Below are 20,179 nucleotides of genomic sequence, written 5' to 3'. Positions count from 1 at the left end.
GTCTGGAACGCCTGACCTCAGGCAATCCACCAGCCTCAGCCTCCCAAAGTGCTGGGATTACAGGCATGAACCATCACACCCGGCCCATCTTTTTATTGTTATGTGATAGAAGGGAGAGATTCACTCTTCATGAAAGACAATTTTTTTCTGGTTTTTTTTTTTTTTTTTTTGAGACAGTTTCACTCTTGTTGCCCAGGCTGGAGTGCAATGCTCAATCTTGGCTCACTGCAACCCCCACCTCCCAGGTTCAAGTGATTCTCCTGCCAGTAGCTGGGATTACAGGCATGCGCCACCGTGCTCAGCTAATTTTGTATTTTTAATAGAGACGGGGTTTCACCATGTTAGTCAGGCTGGTCTTGAATTCGTAACCTCAAGTGGTCTGCCCGCCTTGGCCTCCCAAACTGCTGGGATTCCAAGAGTGAGCCATGGCACCCGACCTTTTTCTGGTTCTAAATATGAAAAAGAAATGCCTCAGATGGGATAGTAAAAGCAACACAGTGGAAGGGAGGGAAGGTTTGACCCAGATGGCAGAGCCTACAGAAACAGGCCATTGCCCGTGGAGGCAGGATGTTTTTTCCATCTGCGAGGGGATGCCAGAGGACTGGACTAGGAGCGATTCGAGGTCAAGACCTGATAATAGTAAATCCTATAAAACCATTGATCTAAATTGCACATCCTTGGGCAAGTTTCCTGAGCTCCCAGAAACACAACCAAACATTTTTGTGTCAGGCACTGAGAATCACAGATGATTAAAGCTCACATAAATGTCCCCTGCCAGTGTCTGGCATTGTGCTCGGCTCCTGTCACGTTCTCTGTATAGCCTTGTTCATTTCTTTTTTCTTTTCTTTTTTCTTTTCCTTTGTTTTTTTTGAGACAGAGTCTCGCTCTGTCACCAGGCTGGAGTGCAGTGGCGCGATCTTGGCTCACTGCAACCTCTGCCTCCCAGGTTGGAGCAACTTTCCTGCCTCAGCCTCCCGGGTAGCTGGGACTACGCACCACCACACCCAGCTAATTTTTGCATTTTTAGTAGAGACAGGTTTCACCATGTTGGCCAGCATGGTCTCGATCTCTTGATCTCGTGATCTGCCCACTTCGGCCTCCTAAAATGCTGGGATTACAGGCATTAGCCACGGTGCCCATCCAAGCCCTGTTCATTTTCATATCACTCCTGCCCTACCTCCCTCACCGGGTGATGGCAAATATCGGAGATAGTGGGGAAGAAAGCACTGTATAAACGCCATGTATCACATAGCTATCCTCTTTTTTTTTTTTTTGAGATGGAGTCTCGCTCTGTCACCCAGGCTGGAGTGCAGTGGCGCAGTCTTGGCTCACTGCAACCTCCACCTCCTGGGTTCAAGCGATTCTCCTGCCTCATCCTCCCAAATAGCTGGGATTACAGGCATGTGCCACCATGCCCAGCTAATTTTGTATTTTTAGTAGAGATGGGGTTTCACCATGTTGGCCAGGCTGGTCTTGAACCCCTGACCTCGTGATCTGCCTGCCTCGCCCTCCCAAAGTGCTGGGATTACAGGCATGAGCCACTGTGCCCAGCCCATAGCTATCCTCTTGAACTCTACAGAGGCATGTTACATACCTGGGCCTGGCACCAATAATGGAGAAGAGGATATCCCTGCATCAGAAGAGCTCACAAACTGGAGGTTACAGAGGTATAAACAGACAAACTATTATTATTAGTAGTAGTATTTTTTTGAGAGGGGGTGTTACTCTGTTGCCCAGGCTGGAGTGCAGTGGTGTGATCTCAGCTCACTGCAACCTCCGCCTCCCAGGTTCAAGCGATCCTCCTGCCTCAGCCTCCCAAGTGTCTGGGACTACAGGTGCCCGTCACCATGCCAGGGTAATTTTTGTATTTTTAGTAGATACTGGGTTTTGTCATGTTGGTCAGGCTGGTCTCAAACTCCTGACCTCAAGTGATCCGCCCACCTTGGCCTCCCAAAGTGCTGGGATTATAGGCATGAGCCATTGTGCCCGGCCAAAAGACATATGATAAAACTGTACCTGCAGCGAGAGAAGTATGTGTGCAGAACTGAAAACGGAACCGAAGAAGTGCCTAATTTTTGGGGAAGGGGGTTGTCAAGGAAGGCTTCCCGGAGGATATGACTATTAATCTGGGTTCTGGAGGTGGAATAAGAGTTTTCCCTGCAAAGGGAAAAGAAGGCTGCAAGTGTTAAGCCATGGACTCCGGAGAGAACCTAGTCCTTTTTGAGGACTGTGAGTTGTATGGCCAAAACACAGAACGCAAGTGAGCCAGTGGCAGGTGGGCAGGGGGATTAAGCAACCAGAAAGTGGCTTTTCAAGGAAGGCTTAGACCCAGACTGAGAACCCGATGACCTTCCCATTACCACCTACTCGAGGAAGCCTTCTCTGGCCCCACCAGCGGCTTTCCCCATTACAATGCTAATCTTGTGTTGTGATTTAGTTCACGTCAGTGGGGAGCAGTGACCACATCTTCTCATCTTGGCTTGCAGCCTTACTGGCACTGGGCAGGGCCTCCTTAAAAGCTTGCTTGTTGCAAGAATGGGGCTAGTTTCTTTGGAAGTCCTGCCAGGGGTTGCCTGTTTGCTTAGAAACCAAGATTTCAGAAAGGGTTGGAGGTTTCCTGGGCGTCAAGCTGTGTGCCGGTTTTTAAAATGCTTTGAGAAGTTTTGCAGAGTCCTGGGAGCTTTCCCATCATTTGAGAGCTGTCAGGATGGGGAAGGGCAGGTGTGTCAGGGTTCGGCCCAGAACAGGAGGACAGGAGGCAGGAATGTACAGGGTCCCTGAGTAAGAATGGCTGCAATGTTCGGATTCCAGCCCTGGAGGGTGGCACAGGCTCCTCATTGTTCCGCCCCCTCAGTTCTCCACACTGGCTGAGCAGGAAGGGCTTGGGAAGGCTGAGAGACCAGCTTTGGGAGAAGGGCAAAGGCTACAGGCTCCCTCAAAAGACTATCACAGTCTCAGTCAACCACGCTTACAGAGAACCCCTGGCAGGTAGAGCTTTTTTCTTCCTCCCTCATAAGGTACGAAGGGCTCAGTATTTGGAGCCTGGAGACCTATGTGTCCAGCTACTGATTCACTGTGTGAACCTTGGCAGGTCCATTTCCCTCTATTTCTGCAGCTGTAAACAGCTGGAACTGATGAGAAAGTCGGAGGAAATCATGGAAGATACATAAAAAAGGAAATCAGAGTGCCAAGGCAACAATTTGAATGGCTAACATGGACTGAGCTCATGGACTAGCAATTGCCCATTGCATTTTTTTGTTTGTTTGTTTTGAGGCAGAGTTTTGCTCTTTCGCCCGGACTGGAGTGAAGTGGTGTGAGCTCGGCTCATTGCAACCTCTGCTACTTGGGTTCAAGTGATTCTCCTGCCTCAGCCTCCCGAGTAGCTGGGATTATAGGCACCCACCATGATGCCCGGCTAATTTTTGTATTTTTAGTTAAGACAGGGTTTTGCCATGTTGGCTAGGCTGGTCTTGAACTCCTGACCTCAGGTGATCTGCCTGCCTCAGCCTCCCAAAGTCCTGGGATTACAGGTGTGAGCCACCACGCCCGGCCCCCATTGCATTTTTTTTTTTTTTTTTTTTTTTTTGTGAGACAGAGTTTCGCTCTTGTCGCCCAGCTGGAGTGCAATGGTGTGATCTCGGCTCACTGCAACCTCTGCCTCCCAGGTTCAAACGATTCTCCTGCCTCAGCCTCCCAAAGTAGCTGGGATTACAGGCACACACCACCACGGCCAGCTAAGTTTTTTGTATTTTTAGTAGAGACAGGGTTTCACCATGTTGGCCAGGCTCGTCTTGAACTCCTGACCTCATGATCCGCCCGCCTCGGCCTCTCAAAGTGCTGGGATTACAGGCTTTAGCCACCGTGCCCGGCCTCCCATTGCATTCTTACGGCAACCATGCAAGTGGGTCCTCACTGCTGTTCACCAAAGGTTTCTGACTCTCTAGCTATCAGCACACGGTAGGATTAAACTTCCCTGCCTCCTTGTGATGGGTGGGGCCATAAGACTAGTTCTGGCCAATTAGTTGTAATTAGAAGTGAGTACAGGCGGAAGCATCTAATGGCTAGTCTACAATTTGTCACTCCCTCCTTCCCTCTGCCACATGACTAGCAATGCACTAGAAGGCAGCCTGGGTCCCAGAGGGAAGAGGGCACAGAGCAGAACCTTAGTGGACCCAAATTACTGTGGACATGAGACACAGATGAGAAATCAATGTATCACTGTGGCCAGGCGTGGTGGCTCAGGCCTATAATCCCAGTATTTTGGGAGGCTGAAGTAGGAGGATCGCTTGAGGCCAGGGGTTTTAGACCAGCCTGGGCAACATGGCAAAACCCTGTCTCTACAAAAATTAGAAAAATTAGGCTAGGTACAGCTCACGCCTGTAATCCCAGCACTTTGGGAGGCTGAGAAGGGTGGATCACTTGAGGTCAGAAGTTTGAGACCAGCCTAATCAACATGGTGAAACCCTGCCTCTACTAAAAATACAAAATTAGTTGGGTGTGGTGGCACACACCTGTAATCCCAGCTACTTAGGAGGCTAAGGCAGGAGAATTGCTTGAAACTGGGAGGCAGAGTTTGCAGTGAGCTGAGATCATGCTGTTGCACTCCATCCTGGGCAATAAGAGCAAAACTCCATCTCAAAAAAAAAAAAAAAAGAAAAATTAGCTGGGCATGGTGGCACATGCCTGTAGTCCCAGCTACTTGGGAGGCTGAGGTGGGAGGATCACCTGAGCCTGGGTAGGTCCAGGCTACAGTGAGCTGTGATTGCACCACTGCACTCCAGCTTGGGCAACAGAGTGAGACTCTGTCTCAAAAAAAAAAAAAAAAATCAGTATGTTGTTATCAGCCACTGGGATTTGGGAATAGTTGTTACTGCAGCATAACTTAACTCATTCTGACTGATATAATCTCTGTTTTACAGATGAGCCGGGAGCTCAGGGAGATTGACTTGTTTGAAAATCACATAGTTGTAACAAACCCAGGCTTGAAGGACTCCAGAGCCTATGCCACTTGTCTGAGAGGCCACCATGATGGTTTTGTGGTTGAGTGGAGGCCTCTGTTCTCTGAGGCCACTTCCAGGCCTATGGATCTTTCCTTTGATGGGAAAGCACCATATGTATAGATAGGAGAGGGTCATTGTCACTTTGGGCCCCTAGAGGGCAGCTGAACCTTGGCCTGTAATTACTGGGCAGGCAGTGTCCTCTAAGCCTCTAAGCAGGGCAGATGGGCAGGAGGATGCAGAGATGAACACGACTCAGGCCTTGCTCTCAAGGCCCTAACAGCCTGGCAGGGAGCAAGATGGAGGAATTGTAGATCTTGAAGTAGAAGAGACTGACCACATGAGGGCATCTGATCCCTATTTTAAAAGGCAACTGAGTCCCAGAAGCACAAGTTAATCTGATAGATGTTGCCTGGTGAATCGTTGGCCAAAGTGGGGAGAGAACCCAGGGCCCCTGATTCCAGCCCAAGGCTGCTTATCTCACAGAGATCATGTAATCCAGTGGGGCTGGGCCCAGGAAAGGCTCCCTTGCTCCAATCCGTCCAGGCAGAGCTGTACCCCTCTCCTTCCCAGCACCCTCTGTTCTTCCTTAAGTCAGGCCAGTTCTCAGGGCCTCAAAGCAAGGAAGTGCCAGATAGCTCCCCTCCCCCATCCACTGGGATCCCAGCACGTTGCCCTGGTAACCAGAGCCCAGCCAAGTTTGAGAACCTAAAGCTGTAAGGGGAGAGAAAGGATAAGAAGAGGGATAGGGGCCGGGCACAGTGGCTCATGCCTGTAATCCCAGCACTTTGGGAGGCCAAGGCGGGCGGATCACAAGGACAGGAGATCAAGACCATCCTGGCTAACACTGTGAAACCCCGTCTCTACTAAAAGTACAAAAAAATTAGGTGGGCGTGGTGGTGGGCGCCTGTAGTCCCAGCTACTCGGGAGGCTGAGGCAGGAGAATGGTGTGATGGTGTGAACCCAGGAGGCGGATCTTGCAGTGAGTAGAGATGGCATCACTGCACTCCAGCCTTGGCGACAGGGCGAGACTCCGTCTCAAAAAAAAAAAAAGACGGATGGGTGCTAGGCCCACACAATCACCATTCTATCATTAATTAATTCATTCATTCATTATTTCTTTCTAAAGAAATTTACTGGTTGGGCACAGTGGCTCATGCATGTAATCTCAGCACTTTGGGAGGCTGAGGCAGATGGGTTACTTGAGGTTAGGCGTTCGAGACCAGCCTGGCCAACGTGGTGAAACCCCGTCTCTACTAAAAATACAAAAATTAGCCAGGTGCGGTGGCACACACCTGTAATCCCAGCTACTTGGGAGGCTGAGACAGGAGAATCCTGAGGGTTGAACCCAGGAGGCGGAGGTTGCAGTGAGCTGAGATCTCGCCACTGCAATCCAGCCTGGGTGACACAGTGAGACTCTCAAGAAAAAGAAACTTACTGAAGCCAATTCTTGCCAGGCCCTGGGGTCCAGAGAAGAAGATCCAGCACCTTCAGAACTGAGCTATCCACCCAGGCATGGTGGCTCATGACTAATCCCAGCACTTTGGGAGGTGGAGGTAGGAGTATTGCTCGAGCTCAGAAGTTTGAGACCAGCCTGAGCAACATAGGGAGACCCCCGTCTCTACAAAAGATAAAAACTTAGCTGGGCGTGGTGGTGCATGCCTGTGGTCCCAGCTACTCTGGAGGCAGAAGCGGGAGGATCACTTGTGCCCAAGAGGCTGCAGTGAGCCATGATGGCGCCACTGTCTTCCAGCCTGGGCGACAGAGTGAAACCCTGTTCAAAAAAACTAACAACAACAACAACAACAAACGAAACAGAGCTGAGCTAATATGGTAGCCACAAATTAAAATAAACTAAAAAATCCAGTTCCTTGGTCACTGTAGCCACGTTTTAAGTGATCGGTAGCCATCTGTGGCTAGTGGCTACTGTACTGGACAGCACAGACATAGAACATTTGCATTATCACTGAAAGTTCTATTGCCCAGCGCAGCTCCAGAAGCTCACTCGCTAAAGAGAGAGACACACAGGAGAGCAGACCAGACAGCACAGTGGTGTGTGGGCTGCAATGTTCTCCTCGGCAAAAAGCAGGTGATGAGGCGGAGATTAAAGGAGATGCCAGGAGAATGCTTAGCCTAGTTCCTGACTCAGGGTGAGTGCTCGGAGGACATCTGCCATTACTGTACAGGATAGTACCATAGGATCTGTTTACATACCTATCTTCCTAGCAGACTGTGAGCTCCGCCCAGCCCTGGCATGGTGCTGGGCACAGAGCAAGTGCTCAGGAAATAGTAGCTGTTATCAGCACCATTGTTATTATCACCATTGCTATGACAGAGGCAGCCGAGGGCTGTGGGAACACAGAAGAGGGCTCCCATCCCAGCCACAGGGCCAGGGGCTGTTGAGAGTCTGCATTGCCAGAGCCAGGCTGGGTGGCTTTGTGGTCCCCTCAGGGGCAGGCCTAGGGCAGGGTCCTCTTCACACCCTTAGGGTCTGGGTACAGGGTCTGGCTGGAGCAAGCTGGGGCTCAGGGAATAGTTGTGGAAGGAGCTCCAGCTTCCAGGAACTCCAGCCCCCTTGAGGGAAGACCAGGTGAGTGGGCAAGATGGCCTGAGGGTTGCAGAGCTGAACAGGGCATGAAGGGCACGGAGGGAGAGCCGGAGGGAGATTGGTGCTGGGACCACCAGAGTGCAGCCATATTTGGAGTACCCATTTTTACTGACTCCCCAGGCATCAGAGACAGAGCAGATTTAGAGAGGGCAGGCTGCAGGGAACCACCCCGCAGGTGGCCATGAGTGCCAGCCTGGCCATTACCAGCCTCCCATGGCTCTTCAGGATTCCAGAGGCTGAGAGCAGCCATTCACAGCCGCCCACTCCTAGGAAGCCAGCCCCTCCCTGCACCAGAGCCCAGCCCAGCCCAGTCTCCGGGGATGTAGCTGGTGGGACAGTGAGCAGAGGGCTGGACCCTGTGCCTGGGGACTGTGGCCTGGAGGCTGAGCAGGAGCTGAGGAGGGGACCAGAGGGACAAGGCCCCTAAGCTGGCCACCATGGCGAGACTCTGGGTGCAGGGGAGGTGAGGGGCCTGCGTGTGCCTTATCTTCCCAGACCCACTGGATCCTTCTTGTCCTCTGATCAAGGTAGGTGTGTGTGGGGGTGGGGGCTGTGGGGATTTGTGGGGGTGGGGTGGGGAAGGACCAAGCAATCCATGGAAGATGGGAGTGCAGTGAGGGGATGGGGGTCGGGTGATGCCCTCAGACACCCTGTCCTCTGGCCTGCTCTGTGTGTGGGTGTGCACACTGAGGGGAGCTGTTTGTGGCTAAGTGCAGGGTAAACGTGTGTGCCCAAGTGTATGTGGTTGTGCAGGAGGGGGCAGAAGTTCAGGGCTGCAGCGATAGGCCAGGCGGGAAAGGGTTGGAGGCCAGGACAGTCTTGGATGCAAATATATGGCTGGAGAGGGATGAGGGGCTGGGGGCACCGTTGTGAGGGGTGATGCCTTCCCCGTCCCTGCTGCAGACCTCAAGGACCTGGCTACATGATCACTCCCCTCACCATGAGCCCTCTGGAACTGACTCCTCCCACCAGCCCTGGCCTTGTCCCCCAGCTGCAGGTCCCAGCCTGCTGTGTTAAAAGCAACCAAACCAACTTTGTTCCAGTGGGTGAGTTTACCTGGAGTCCAGAGTAGCAGGGAGTGGCCCATCTACTAAGACCACAGCCAGAGTCCTGAGCTTCATCCTTGACACCCCCTTGTGCCCACTCCCTACCCCGGGCAGTGCCGCTGCTTCTACCCCTGTGCAATATAGCCTCCTCCAGCCCCAGCCCTAGCCCTGCCCCTTCCACAGCCCACGGCGCAGAGAGTTTCAACTATGTCCTCATGGGATCCTTGCTTCAATTCTGTTCCCTTCTGATCCCTCTGTCACACTGCCCAAGTGGGTGTTCGCACCTACAGATCTGAATGGGTCACATTCCCTGGCCTAAGCTTTGCTGTAGCCTGGCCTGGACCCCAGCTCACCTGCAGCCTTGGCTCTCTCCTCCCTGCTAGATACAGCCTAGGAGCCCCATGTTGGATTTTCAGAAAGATGCCACACTTTCTCACCTTTGGGCCTTCTGTAGGAATAGCCCCAGCTCAGGTCTAGCCTCCCTCCTCTCTACCCCTAATGCTTAGCTTGGCGGAGCCCTGCCTACTTCCTTGCCTGGCATCCCTGGGCATGGCAGGCTCTTCAAGGGCGGGGACCGTGGCTTGTTCACCAGATAAACTCCTTCTATGAACACTCACTGCATCTCCATTTCCCAACCTCACCTTCTCCAGGGCTGGCTCCGTTTCTGACTCCAGCACTAGGCCAGCTCAGGGCTCTTTCTTGGTTCTGGGGCTCTAAGCCAAATTGGTTCTCTCTCATCCTTCTACCTGGACACCTGAGCTCCTATGTTGGCTGCTGTGGGTGGGAACCCACAGCCCTTTGTTTTTTTCTGGAAGAGAAAGGGAGAGAGGTCTCCAGTAAGCACTGCCCTCCTTTGGAGTCCCTGAACATGTATGTGACCTCCATAGAGCTGTCCACAGAGACAGGGGCCACACTCAGGCCCAGGCAAAGGGAGAAGTAAGCCCGGCCTGAGATCCCCCATGCTGGAGGCAGACTGCTCACTGGACGTGCCCACCCCACTGTGTGGTGGTTGGCCGGGGTGGGGTGGGTATGAGGTACAGGTCGGTCTGCAGCAGGTAGGAGCCGTAGGAGGACAGGAGGAAGTTACATGCATCCTCCACTAAGGACTGGACAGTCCCCAGAACCAGGCCCCTTCAGACCTGGAATGCTCAGCTGCTGGTCAGGAAGGGGAGAGCTGAGACCTCCAGGCCTGAGCTCCTCACCCCTGTCTGGCCCCTTCTCTCTGTTGATTGCCTCAGGGAAAGACAAACGACCTGGATGGACCACGACTTTGCTCCTGCTCCTCCAGAGATGCAGTCGCATGGAGCTCCGGGCCCGGGAACCTCCTTCTCCCATAGCCATGTGCTGGGGCGCCCTAGCCGCCCCTCGAGACTCCCTGGAGGAGGGTCCCCCCTCACCCCTGTCCTCAGGAAGACCATCCATCTGGATACCTTCCCCCAAAGCCATATCCCACAGACCTCCAGCCGGCTGGGCCTTGGAGCCAGGACCCGGAGTGTGCCCCCACAGGAGATGGGCATTGCTCTGGGGGCTTCCTTGAGCCCCCTGCCCACCAGCAGCCTTGTACCCAGGAAGCTCAGCTCCATCTCCTTGACTCTCCGTCAGAACAGCCAGGCACGGTCCCTGGATCGCCCACTTTCTCACTGGGAAGAGTTGCCTACCCCAGGAAAGAAGGCTGCTCCCCATGAAGGAGGGAGGGTGTCCTCGCCAGGCTCGCCACCTGTAACCCTAGTGCCAGGGGGCAGGGTCCACTCTGAGGGCCCAGGGAACCCAGGTCTGACCAAATCCAGCAGGATGCTTGCCACGGAGAAGCCCCTGGTGAGTTCCTACCTAACCTTACCTTTCCAATCCCGGTTAGCTCAGAGTGCACCAGTCCTTGCAGAGCCAGGCTCGTTGGGCCAGGGGCACCTTGTCTCAGTGACTGACCACATGCCTACCAGAGCTTCTCCAGGAAAAGGCAAGCCCCGGGCCAGGGGGATCCCCAGACCCCGGGGGCGTCTCCAAAGGGCCAACACAGCTGTGAATTTGACTGCTATGGACACAAGGACAGACGCAGCCAGACATTTAGCCACAATGGCCACCAACAGACCTAGCTTGGCTATCAATTTAGCCACACCAAACACATCCGGACTGGACACAGGCACAGAGTTCCCTGCTCTGGATATCAAGCTGGGCACAGCCAGAGACTTGTCTTCGGTAGGGACAGTCAAGTCAAGCAAAACCATGAACTTGGCTACAGCAGGCACAATCAAGCCAGGCACAGCCATGAACTTGGCTACAGCAGGCACAATCAAGCCGGGCACAGCCACGAATCTGACTACAGTTGGGACAACCAAGCCGAGGATGGTCATGGATTTGATAGCCTCAGAACCAGACAAGCTGGGCAAAGCCATGGCTACAAGAAGCACAGCCAACCCAGATATGACCACAGAGGGCACAGCCATGGATTCAGCAACATCAGACCCAGTCAAGCCGGACACCATCACAGCTACAGTGGGCACCAGTACGTTGGAAACAGCCATGGCTTTGGCCAGAGTAAACAGAGCCAAGCTGGGCAAGGCTATGAATTCTCTTGCTTTGGACACAAGCAGGATGGGCACAGCTGTGGGTTCAGTTGTGCCAGTAACCCCAGACCCAGCCACTGGGAAGACCACACTAGGCAGTGTTAATAACCTAACCATATCAGACATTGCTACATGCCTGGTAATGCCAAGCAGATCCACAGACCCAGCCCTGGACAACACTAATGCTGCCACGGACAGAGCCACAGAGCCTGCCTCACTGGACCTGGCCACGGAATACAAAGGTAAATGCAGAAACTTAGTTGGGGATGGACTAGGCTGCCGGGGAGGGGGAGGTGTGTGAGCTTGGAGATGGATCATGCTTGCATGGGTTGGGAAAGGGAAGAAGGACTCTAAGGTCAGGGTTGAATAGGTTGGGAGAAAAGGAAATGGGGGTTGTTGCGCCAGACCTAGGGACTGTACCCTGAGCTGGGTTCTAACCTGCCAGTCTGAGGTCAGGCTGAGGGAAACTATCAGAAAGAAGGTTTTGGCCAGGTGTGGTGGCTTATACCTGTAATCCCAGCACTCTGGGAGGCTGAGATGGGAGGATTGCTTGAGTGCAGGAGTTCAAGACCAGCCTGAGCAAAATGGTGAGACTGTCTCTACAAAAAATAAAAAATAAGGGGCTGGGCGCGGTGGCTCACGCCTGTAATCCCAGCACTTTGGGAGGCCGAGGCGGGCAGATCACGAGGTCAGGAGATTGAGACCATCCTGGCTAACACGGTGAAACCCCGTCTCTACTAAAAATAAACAAATAAAAAATAAAAAATTTGGCTGGGCGTGGTGGCGGGTGCCTGTACTCCCAGCTACTCAGGAGGCTGAAGCAGGAGAACGGCGTGAACCCGGGAGGCAGAGCTTGCAATGAGCCAAGATCGCGCCACTGCACTCCAGCCTGGGCGACAGAGCGAGACTCTGTCTCAAAAAAATAAAAAAATTAAATAAATAAAAAATAAGGGTTGGGCACAGTGGCTCACACCTATAATCCCAACACTTTGGGAGGCCAAGGTGGGTGGATCACTTGAGGTCAGGAGTTCAAGACTAGCCTGGCCAACATGGTGATACCCCATCTCTACTAAAAATACAAAAGTTAGCTAGGTGTGGTGGCACATGCCTGTAGTCCCAGCTACTTGGGAGGCTGAGGCACGAGAAGCACTTGAACCTGGGAGGCAGAGGCTGCAGTGAGCCAAGATCGTGCCACTGCACTCCAGCCTGGTGACAGAGTAAGACTCTGTCTCCAAAAATAAAATAAGATAAAATAAAAAATTAGCAGGGCATGGTGGAATGCATCTGTGGTCCCAGCTACTGGGGAGGCTGAGGTGGGAGAATTGCTTGAGCCCAGGAGGTCGAAGCTGCAGTGAACCGTGATTGTGCCACTGCACTCTAGCCTGGGTGACAGAGCAAGACCCTGTCTCAAAAAAAAAAAAAGAAAAGAAAAGAAAAGAAAAGAAAAAGAAAAAGAAAGGTTAACAGGGGTAACTTGTGGAGGAGCAATTATGGTGAGTCCTCCTTTTAGCATCTCCCGGGGTTGTTTGTTTCCTGAAGACCTGGAATAATCAGGTAATCAATAGGTGTGTCCAGCTTTAAAAGCAGTGGCTCACACCTGTAATCCCAGCACTCTGGGAGGCTAAGGTGGGTGGATCACGAGGTGAGGAGTTCAAGACTAGCCTGGCCAGGCCGGGCACGGTGGCTCACGCCTATAATCCCAGCACTTTGGGAGGCCGAGGCAGGTGGATCACGAGGTCAGGAGATCGAGACCACCCTGGGTAATAAGGTGAAACCCCGTCTCTACTAAAAATACAAAAATTAGCCGGGTGTGGTGGCGGGCGCCTGTAGTACCAGCTATTTGGGAGGCTGAGGCAGGAGAATGGCGTGAACCCGGGAGGCAGAGCTTGCAGTGAGCCGAGATTGCGCCACTGCACTCCAGCCTGGGCGACAGAGTGAGACTCCATCTCAAAAATAAAAAATAAAAAAAAACTAGCCTGGCCAACGTGATGAAACCCCGTCTCTACCAAAAATACAAAAAATTAACCAGGTATGTAGGCTGAGGCAGAGAATTGCTTGAACCCGGGAGGCGGAGGTTGCAGTGAGCTGAGATTGCACCACTGCACTCCAGCCTGGGCGACACAGTGAGACTCCGTCTCAAAAAAAAAAAAAAAAAAAAAAAAAAACAACTGGCCTGGCCAATGTGATGAAACCCCATCTCTACTAAAAAATACAAAAAATTAGCCAGGTGTGTAGGCTGAGGCAGAGAATTGCTTGAACCCGGGAGGCGGAGGTCGCAGTGAGCTGAGATTGCACCACTGCACTCCAGCTTGGGCGACAGAGCAAGACTCTGTCTCAAAAAAAAAAAAAAAAAAGCAAGCCTCCTACCTCCTACGTGAAAATACTGACTAGCGTTTTAGAAAGTTGTGATTTGTCTAATAGGTAGTCTCTGCAGCCTCCTCTGGATGTGAGATAATGACCTCACCCGAGACTTCCCAAATCCATTTACACTCAGCCTTTTAGGAAGGTATCTGTTGCTTAAAAGTTGTCTTACCTGGATGTCTCTTACTTGGTCCCCCACCCCCAGCCCTTTAATCCTGAAAGGTAAGTTGGAGCCTTGTATATATGGAAGTCCTACACAGAACTCTAAATAGGGCAACACAAGGGCTGGACATTCATTTGGTCTTAGAAAGCCTGTGACATGCCTAAAGTCACACCAAAGCTGGCTGGTGGCAGTAAGCTGATTGGAATCCAGATTGTTGAAATTTCTACTTTGGGAAGCCTCATTCCCAACATTTCAGGGGCTCAAAGTTTCTGGGTCTGGAAAGGTGCCTGGAAGGCATCCAGTCTAACGCCTGAATTGAGTCGTTAGATTGTCAGACCCCTTTCCCTCCACCCCGCACACTCAGTCTGGGCACCTCACCTAAATTCTGGTCTTCACTTCTCCCTACGAGACCTCAGCTCTCCCTCCATCTGCAGCCAAGCCCTGTCTCCTGAAGCGCAGACGTGGGCAGCCAGCAGCCTGCTAGGCTTATCTACCCGGATGTCTCCCTGGCACGTCCAGAGGTAGCCCTTTTCTTCTTGAACTGACTCCTGCCTCCCTGATCTCACTCTCTCAGCTGTAGGCATCGCCTACCTTCTATCAGGTGCCTAGAAACCCGGGTATCCTCTTCTTCCTCATCTCTCTCTTGCCATCTCATCCAGTCTACTTCCCACCTTGTTGGTTTACTTCTTCAGTACTCAACTATCTGGCTGGCTGTCCCCTCCTCTCCATCCTTCTGCCTCTGTGAGGCCACCTCCCACCCACCAGCTTGTTCCCCGTCCACACACAGCTGCTGCAACGACTCACATATTGAATGGCAGCACTTTCGGCTTAATATTCATCAGTGACTCACCATTACCTTCCATTAAAGTCCAGCTTCCAAGGCTGCGTGCGGACTTCTCCAGCCTCTTATTTAGCTCTACACACCTGTCTGGAATTTTCTCTGCTTCAGCGGCACCAAGGACTCTGGGCTGTCCACCAGCACCACACAGCTCTCACCTCTGGAGCCCCTCACCTCCGCTGTCCTCTCTTTGCAGAATACCTCTCCCTTTCCATTCTTCCCTTCCACTCCCGTTTGCCTTTCCATCTGGCCCTCATCTCCTCCAAGAAGTCTTCCAAGTCCCCTCTCCCCAGGGTGCCCAACTGCCTGCACCCTCAGTTCCCTGTGTGCACCCCAGCCCCTGCATTAGGACATTCCATCTTCCTGTTTCCTCCACTAGACCCAGAACCTTCGAGGGGAGGGATGGTTGTCCTCACCCCTGTGCTCCCAGGGCCTGGCAATATGCTGTCCATTAGTATCCACTGAATGCATGAAATTTTTTTCTAATGGGCAAATTGAGGTTCAGGGAAGTTCCTGTCTGGCTAAGGGTTATTGGTTCATCATCCTGGAGCAGGGCCTGGAATCCGGGCCCCTGACTCAGGGCTCTACAGGCACCCGCGCAACACCCCAACCCCCGCGTGACTCACGCGCGCTCACGGCCGCCCGCAGCTGCCAGTGGTCCCCTGCACCCCCCCGCCCGTCCCCGCCGCAGCCTAGCGGGTAATGGGCGGGGAGCAGGTCCAGGGAGAGAGACGGGACTGGGATGCAGGCACCTTTCCAGGCCGGGCACCTGGAGCCCGCGGGTGCGGCTCCTGGACCGCCCGCAGCCTGGACCCGGGGCCGGTTCCCGAGTGCGGGCGCGGGCGCCGCGGGAAGGGGAGGGGCCCTCGGCGGGGCCGACGGGCGCGCAGTCACGTGGTGCGGGTGGCAGCGGCGGCAGCTGGCGGCGGCGGCAACGGTGCGCGCGGACAGGGGCGGCGCGGCGCCGAGCGAGCCGAGGCGAGGTCCCGGGAGGGCGCGGCGGCGCGGGGCGCAGGGGCGGCGCGGCGGGGCCGCGGGCCGGGCGGGTGGGAGGAGAGCGCGAAGGGGCGAGGCCCGGTTGCAGGGGCCGCTCGGCCCGGGGGAGCCCGCGCCTCGCTCAGCCTTGCAGCCCCGCGCCCGGAGCATCTCCCTGGAGGAACGGAGACAAAGGAGGATTCATGTCCAAAGGTAGGGCGGCCGGCCAGGCCACCGGCACCCGCCAGGAGGAGGCTGCGGCCCCGGCCAGCGCGGCTGGAGGCGCTCCCGGGGGAGGGTTTCCGCGCCGAGGAGCCCACGCGCGGTGACAGATGGGCGGACACACGCACACACGGTGGCACCCACCTCGAGAGAGACAATCTCGGAGAGAGGCAGACACAGGACGCGGGGAGACGCAGAGACCTACGGACACGCAAGCAGGGACCCAGATGCGCACAGAAAGCCCCATGCTGGAATACACCAAGACACGCACACACCACACACCACGCACAGGTGCCAGGGCCATGCCAGCCGGATGAGAGACCTGTGCACTGATACATACGTCCCCTCCCCGCCAACCCCCACAGGCACACGCTGAGACAGGCACCAGCTGGTGGTCTCCAAGGGAACCCGATGGCCTCCAGAGGACTGGGATGGGGGAAGGGGTGTCCCAGGGTCCTCTGCTCCTGCGAATGGGAAAGGACCGAGAGAGCTTTCGTGATTCCTTTTCCCAGAGCCTAGGGCTGGAACTGGGGTGGGCTGGAATTGCCTCTTTGGGGGGTGATGGGGTCTTGAAGGCTGCTAGGGGCTGAGGAAGATCCACCTTCAGGGTGGAAGGAAGAGGGGGGGACTGCAGTAAGCAGGTGCTATTTTGGAAAAGTACCCTCCCTCAGCTGCCACCTTCCTAACAGAGGGGTGGGGTCCCTGGGCCAGACAAAGCCAAAGCCATTCATTTGCCCCTAAAAGGAAGTGCCACGGTCTTTGCTTAGCATGGGAATGGAGGGGCTGTTTCTGTGGGGGACTTGGCTGCACCGAGTCTGGTGGATGGTGCCTCTCCCTGGAGCACTGATGGGGCAGGTAGCTTCTGGCAGAGAGTGCTGCAGGCAGATCCCCCTTCTCCAGGGGCCCTGGGAGAGCCAGGAGCTGAGGGGGGCCCCAAAGACCGTCTAGCCAGGATGGCAGACTTGAGCTGCACCCTGCTGTGACCTGAGCTCTTCCCCACCCTTGGGGAGCCCCCCTCCAATCCTTGTTGCAGAGGAAGGAGGAGGTCTCAACAATTCTCCCTTGACTGTGGCGGAGACAACAGCCATTGCTCACTGGGGGTCAGCTGCTCTGCATGGGGAGAAGCATCTGAGGGAAGAGAAAGGTGATGTCTCTGATACCTGCCTCACTCTGAAGCTCTCATTCACTCATCATTCATTCATTCATTCATTTATTGAGGAGTGCCTGTGGTATGCTAGGTAGACTGGGGCACAGAGATCAATAAGACATGGCCCTGCCCTAAAGAAGGCTGAGAACTAGTACGTATTTGTGCCAAATAATTTACATTCTTCATTCTATATAACCTTCATAGCAACCCAGCAAGGTAGGTTCTATTCCCAGTTGTCTGAGCAGAAAATGAGGCTCATAAGGGTCACCCAGCCAGGATTCAAGCCTGGGTCACCTGCCCATCTGAGGTTGACATGGTGGGACAAGGGGAGTTGTAGGGACAGAGGATAGAGCTACAGAATCCAGCTCCAGAACAGCATTGGTTCTGTGCCCCAGAGGTCTTTGTTTATTTGTCAGGAACCCTTACCAGACAGGGGGCCCTCAAGGGCAACAACCTTGTCTGGGGTACATAAGTGTCCTTGGAATTTAGCCTAGGGCTTGGCTGGTGTAGACCCCCATTTGACAGCATATGAAATGGCCTGGATGGGATGGAATGAATCAATGAGTGAATGTGATGAGTACCAGAAAACCTGCAGCGGGCACAGAAGAGGGCTGTCCACATCAGATGGCAAAGCAGAGGCTTTCCTGGGAGTAGCAGTGGGGCTGAATGCTGGAGGAGGAGGAGGAGGGAGCCAGGAGTTGGAGGGGGAACAGGATCTTCCAGCAAAGCTTGTGGCACAGTGACCTGCACACATTTGCTGTACTTGGGGCTGATGGGTGGCTTGTTGGCATGTGACTGGCATGTCACTGGCATGTGGTGGGGAGGCTGACTTGCCAGCAGGCGCTGTGTACAGTGCCCACAATGGGTGCTCATATATGCTTGCTGGAGGAATGAAAGTGAGATCTACTAGGTCCTGGTCCTGTAGCGGGCCTGTGGTAGCCCCTAGATGCTGCTTGGGAATCTGGTAGGACCCTCTCTCCATCAGGGTCTGTCTTTTGGGAGTGCTCTTTTAGGATGCTGCAGTTGACAGGCCAGGGCTGAGCAGGCCATGGTGAGAGCACACACTTTATAGGAATCTTTACACAACCTCTCATAAGTAAATACAAGGCATACTTCCCAAGTCTGTAAAATGGGGATAAGACCACCCCCCAAAACCATGTGGCTTTATCTTATAACACAGGTTGAGACCAAATGGGCTCAGCTGCAGAGGCATAAGGGGCAATGGAAAGGCCCAGCTTGTGTGAGCAGCTGGGCAGGAAAAATGGGGCATTGGTCCCAGTGCAGGTGTGCTGAGTGGGGCCTGTGAGCCACGTGCAAGAGTGGAGGAGCAGGGCCGGGCTGCTGAGAGTCAGCTGCTGCAGGGCTGGGCCAATCTTGCTGCTGTGTGGAGCTGCCTGGCTGGGAACAGCTTCCTGGGAAGCAAGAGAGCCATGCCAGGCCCTGGGGAGGTCCCGAGGCTTTGGCAGATTTGGCTGTGCCTGGGAGTGACAGAAGAAAGAACAGTTTCCCATTGGGAGAGAGGGTCTTGCCAGTACCGGTGGAAGGACCAGGTGGAGGGAGATGAGAGTGGACTCCTGGCTGGGTTTAGGGGTGGGAAGGGAACACTTCTGTCCCCTCTCCCTCCTGCCCATCTGCTGCTCCATCAGGCCTCCCTGTAAGGTTGAGACTCTGCAGGGTGTTAGTCATGAAACATAGGATTCTAGAACGGCAGAGCTGGAAGGTGTCCTCAAGAGCACATGGAATCCAATAACCATGCTTGTGTAACTGGCATCTGGGGACATCTTCCTTTAACCAATGCTTTCACATGTACTGTTTCATTTCCCCTACAGACCTGAAAGGAGCTGGGGCAAAAGGGTCTGGGACTGTAAGATATTGCTCAGTGCCTTTTTTTTTTTTTTTTTTTTTTTTGAGACAGAGTTCGACTCTTTTGCTCAGGCTAGAGTGCAGTGGCACGATCTCGGCTCACTGCAACTCCACCTTCTGATTTCAAGCAATTCTCCTGCCTCAGCCTCCTGAGTAGCTAGGATTACAGGCGCCTGCCACCATACCTGGCTAGTTGTTGTATTTTTAATAGAGACAGGGTTTCACGATGTTGATCAGGCTGGTCTCGAACTCCTGACCTCGTGATCCACCTGCCTCGGCCTCCCAAAGTGCTGGGATTACAGGCGTGAGCCACCGCGCCCGGCCGTTGCTCAGTGCTTCTAAGCATCACGTCTCACAAAAGCTCACCACAGTCTTAGTGATGATCTTTCCATTTTATAGAGGGGGATGCAGGCTCATAGTGGGGAGGTGGTCTTCCCAAGTCCTCAAAGCTGAGAAGTAGCAGAGCCAGGCTCTTTCCACTTCACCCCACACCCCAATCGTATGGATGGGGAAATGGAGGTGCTCTATTCTGGATCCTGCCCTGGTGGACAGTGGCCTGATAAGGAAACCCACAGATTTCTCCTGTGTGTGAACACACCCATGATCCACTAAACCCAGGGGGATGTTTGCCCTTCCTCACTAGGGAGGGGCTTGTTCCTCAGCCTCCTCTTTCATCGGCCATCCACCACTCCAAGAGTACACTGTGTCATCTTAGGCAAGTGACTGTTCTCATCCCCTCCCCACTGGTTCCACAGATTCAGAACAATGGCTGGGAGGGTGTCTGGGCTCCTCCAGGTACAGACACCCCTACTCTGCAGTGGTGCTCATGGTACAGAGAGGACATCAAGTCTGGGAGATGAGAGTGATAGCCACTCTCCAGAGAAATGTAGCCCTGTTTGCTTCTAAAAGATGAAGCAGCCGAGGTCAGTGACAGTTAATAGATGTTAGTGCAGGATCCTAAAAAGTCTTTGCCCTTTATTCGGGGAGGGACGACTTAGGTCTGAATAACCCCAGACATTTCTTAGACCAGTGGTTCTCAGCCAGGGCAATGGTGCCTCCTAGGGGACGTTTGGTACCATCTAGAGACATTTTGGGTTGTCACAACCTGGGAGGCTACTAAGGTCGGGGTGCCACTAATCATCCTGTAATGCATGTGACAGCCTCCCACAATAAAGAATTACTCAAATGTCATTAGTGCCAAGATGGAGAAGCCCCTGGGTTAGACACACAGATGTGGGCTTCAGAGCAGTGAGGTGCATTTGAAAGTGCCCAGCAACCAGAGAACCTGGCACTGGCCCAGATTTTGCCTCTGACCTGCTCTGTGTTCTTAGTTGAGTTCTTTCTCCTCCAGGCCTCAGTCTCTTTGTCTATGAAATGAGGGACCTTGACTAGATGATA

The 20,179-nt window shown here is 53.8% G+C and overlaps 1 protein-coding gene across 5 annotated transcripts in view; it reads left to right on the top strand.

Moving 5' to 3' along the window:
- SEPTIN3 (septin 3) overlaps nucleotides 1-20,179 on the top strand; it is a 37,565-nt gene that overhangs the window by 444 nt on the left and 16,942 nt on the right. Inside the window, exon 2 of one of the 5 annotated variants that reach the window (XM_030815445.1) lies at nucleotides 9,890-11,766. In XM_030815445.1, coding sequence (XP_030671305.1) covers nucleotides 9,909-11,513 — 1,605 coding nt within the window. In that variant the 5' untranslated portion in view covers nucleotides 9,890-9,908 and the 3' untranslated portion in view covers nucleotides 11,514-11,766. Of the gene's footprint in view, nucleotides 1-7,958; nucleotides 11,767-15,472; nucleotides 15,763-19,139; nucleotides 19,705-20,179 lie in introns of those variants that run through there. The other 4 variants (XM_030815449.1, XM_030815446.1, XM_030815448.1 and 1 more) reach the window with 4 other exon arrangements.

Source organism: Nomascus leucogenys, chromosome 7b (assembly GCF_006542625.1).
Source record: "Nomascus leucogenys isolate Asia chromosome 7b, Asia_NLE_v1, whole genome shotgun sequence".
Taxonomy (NCBI): domain Eukaryota; kingdom Metazoa; phylum Chordata; class Mammalia; order Primates; family Hylobatidae; genus Nomascus; species Nomascus leucogenys.
This window is presented reverse-complemented; position numbering and strand designations above follow the sequence as displayed.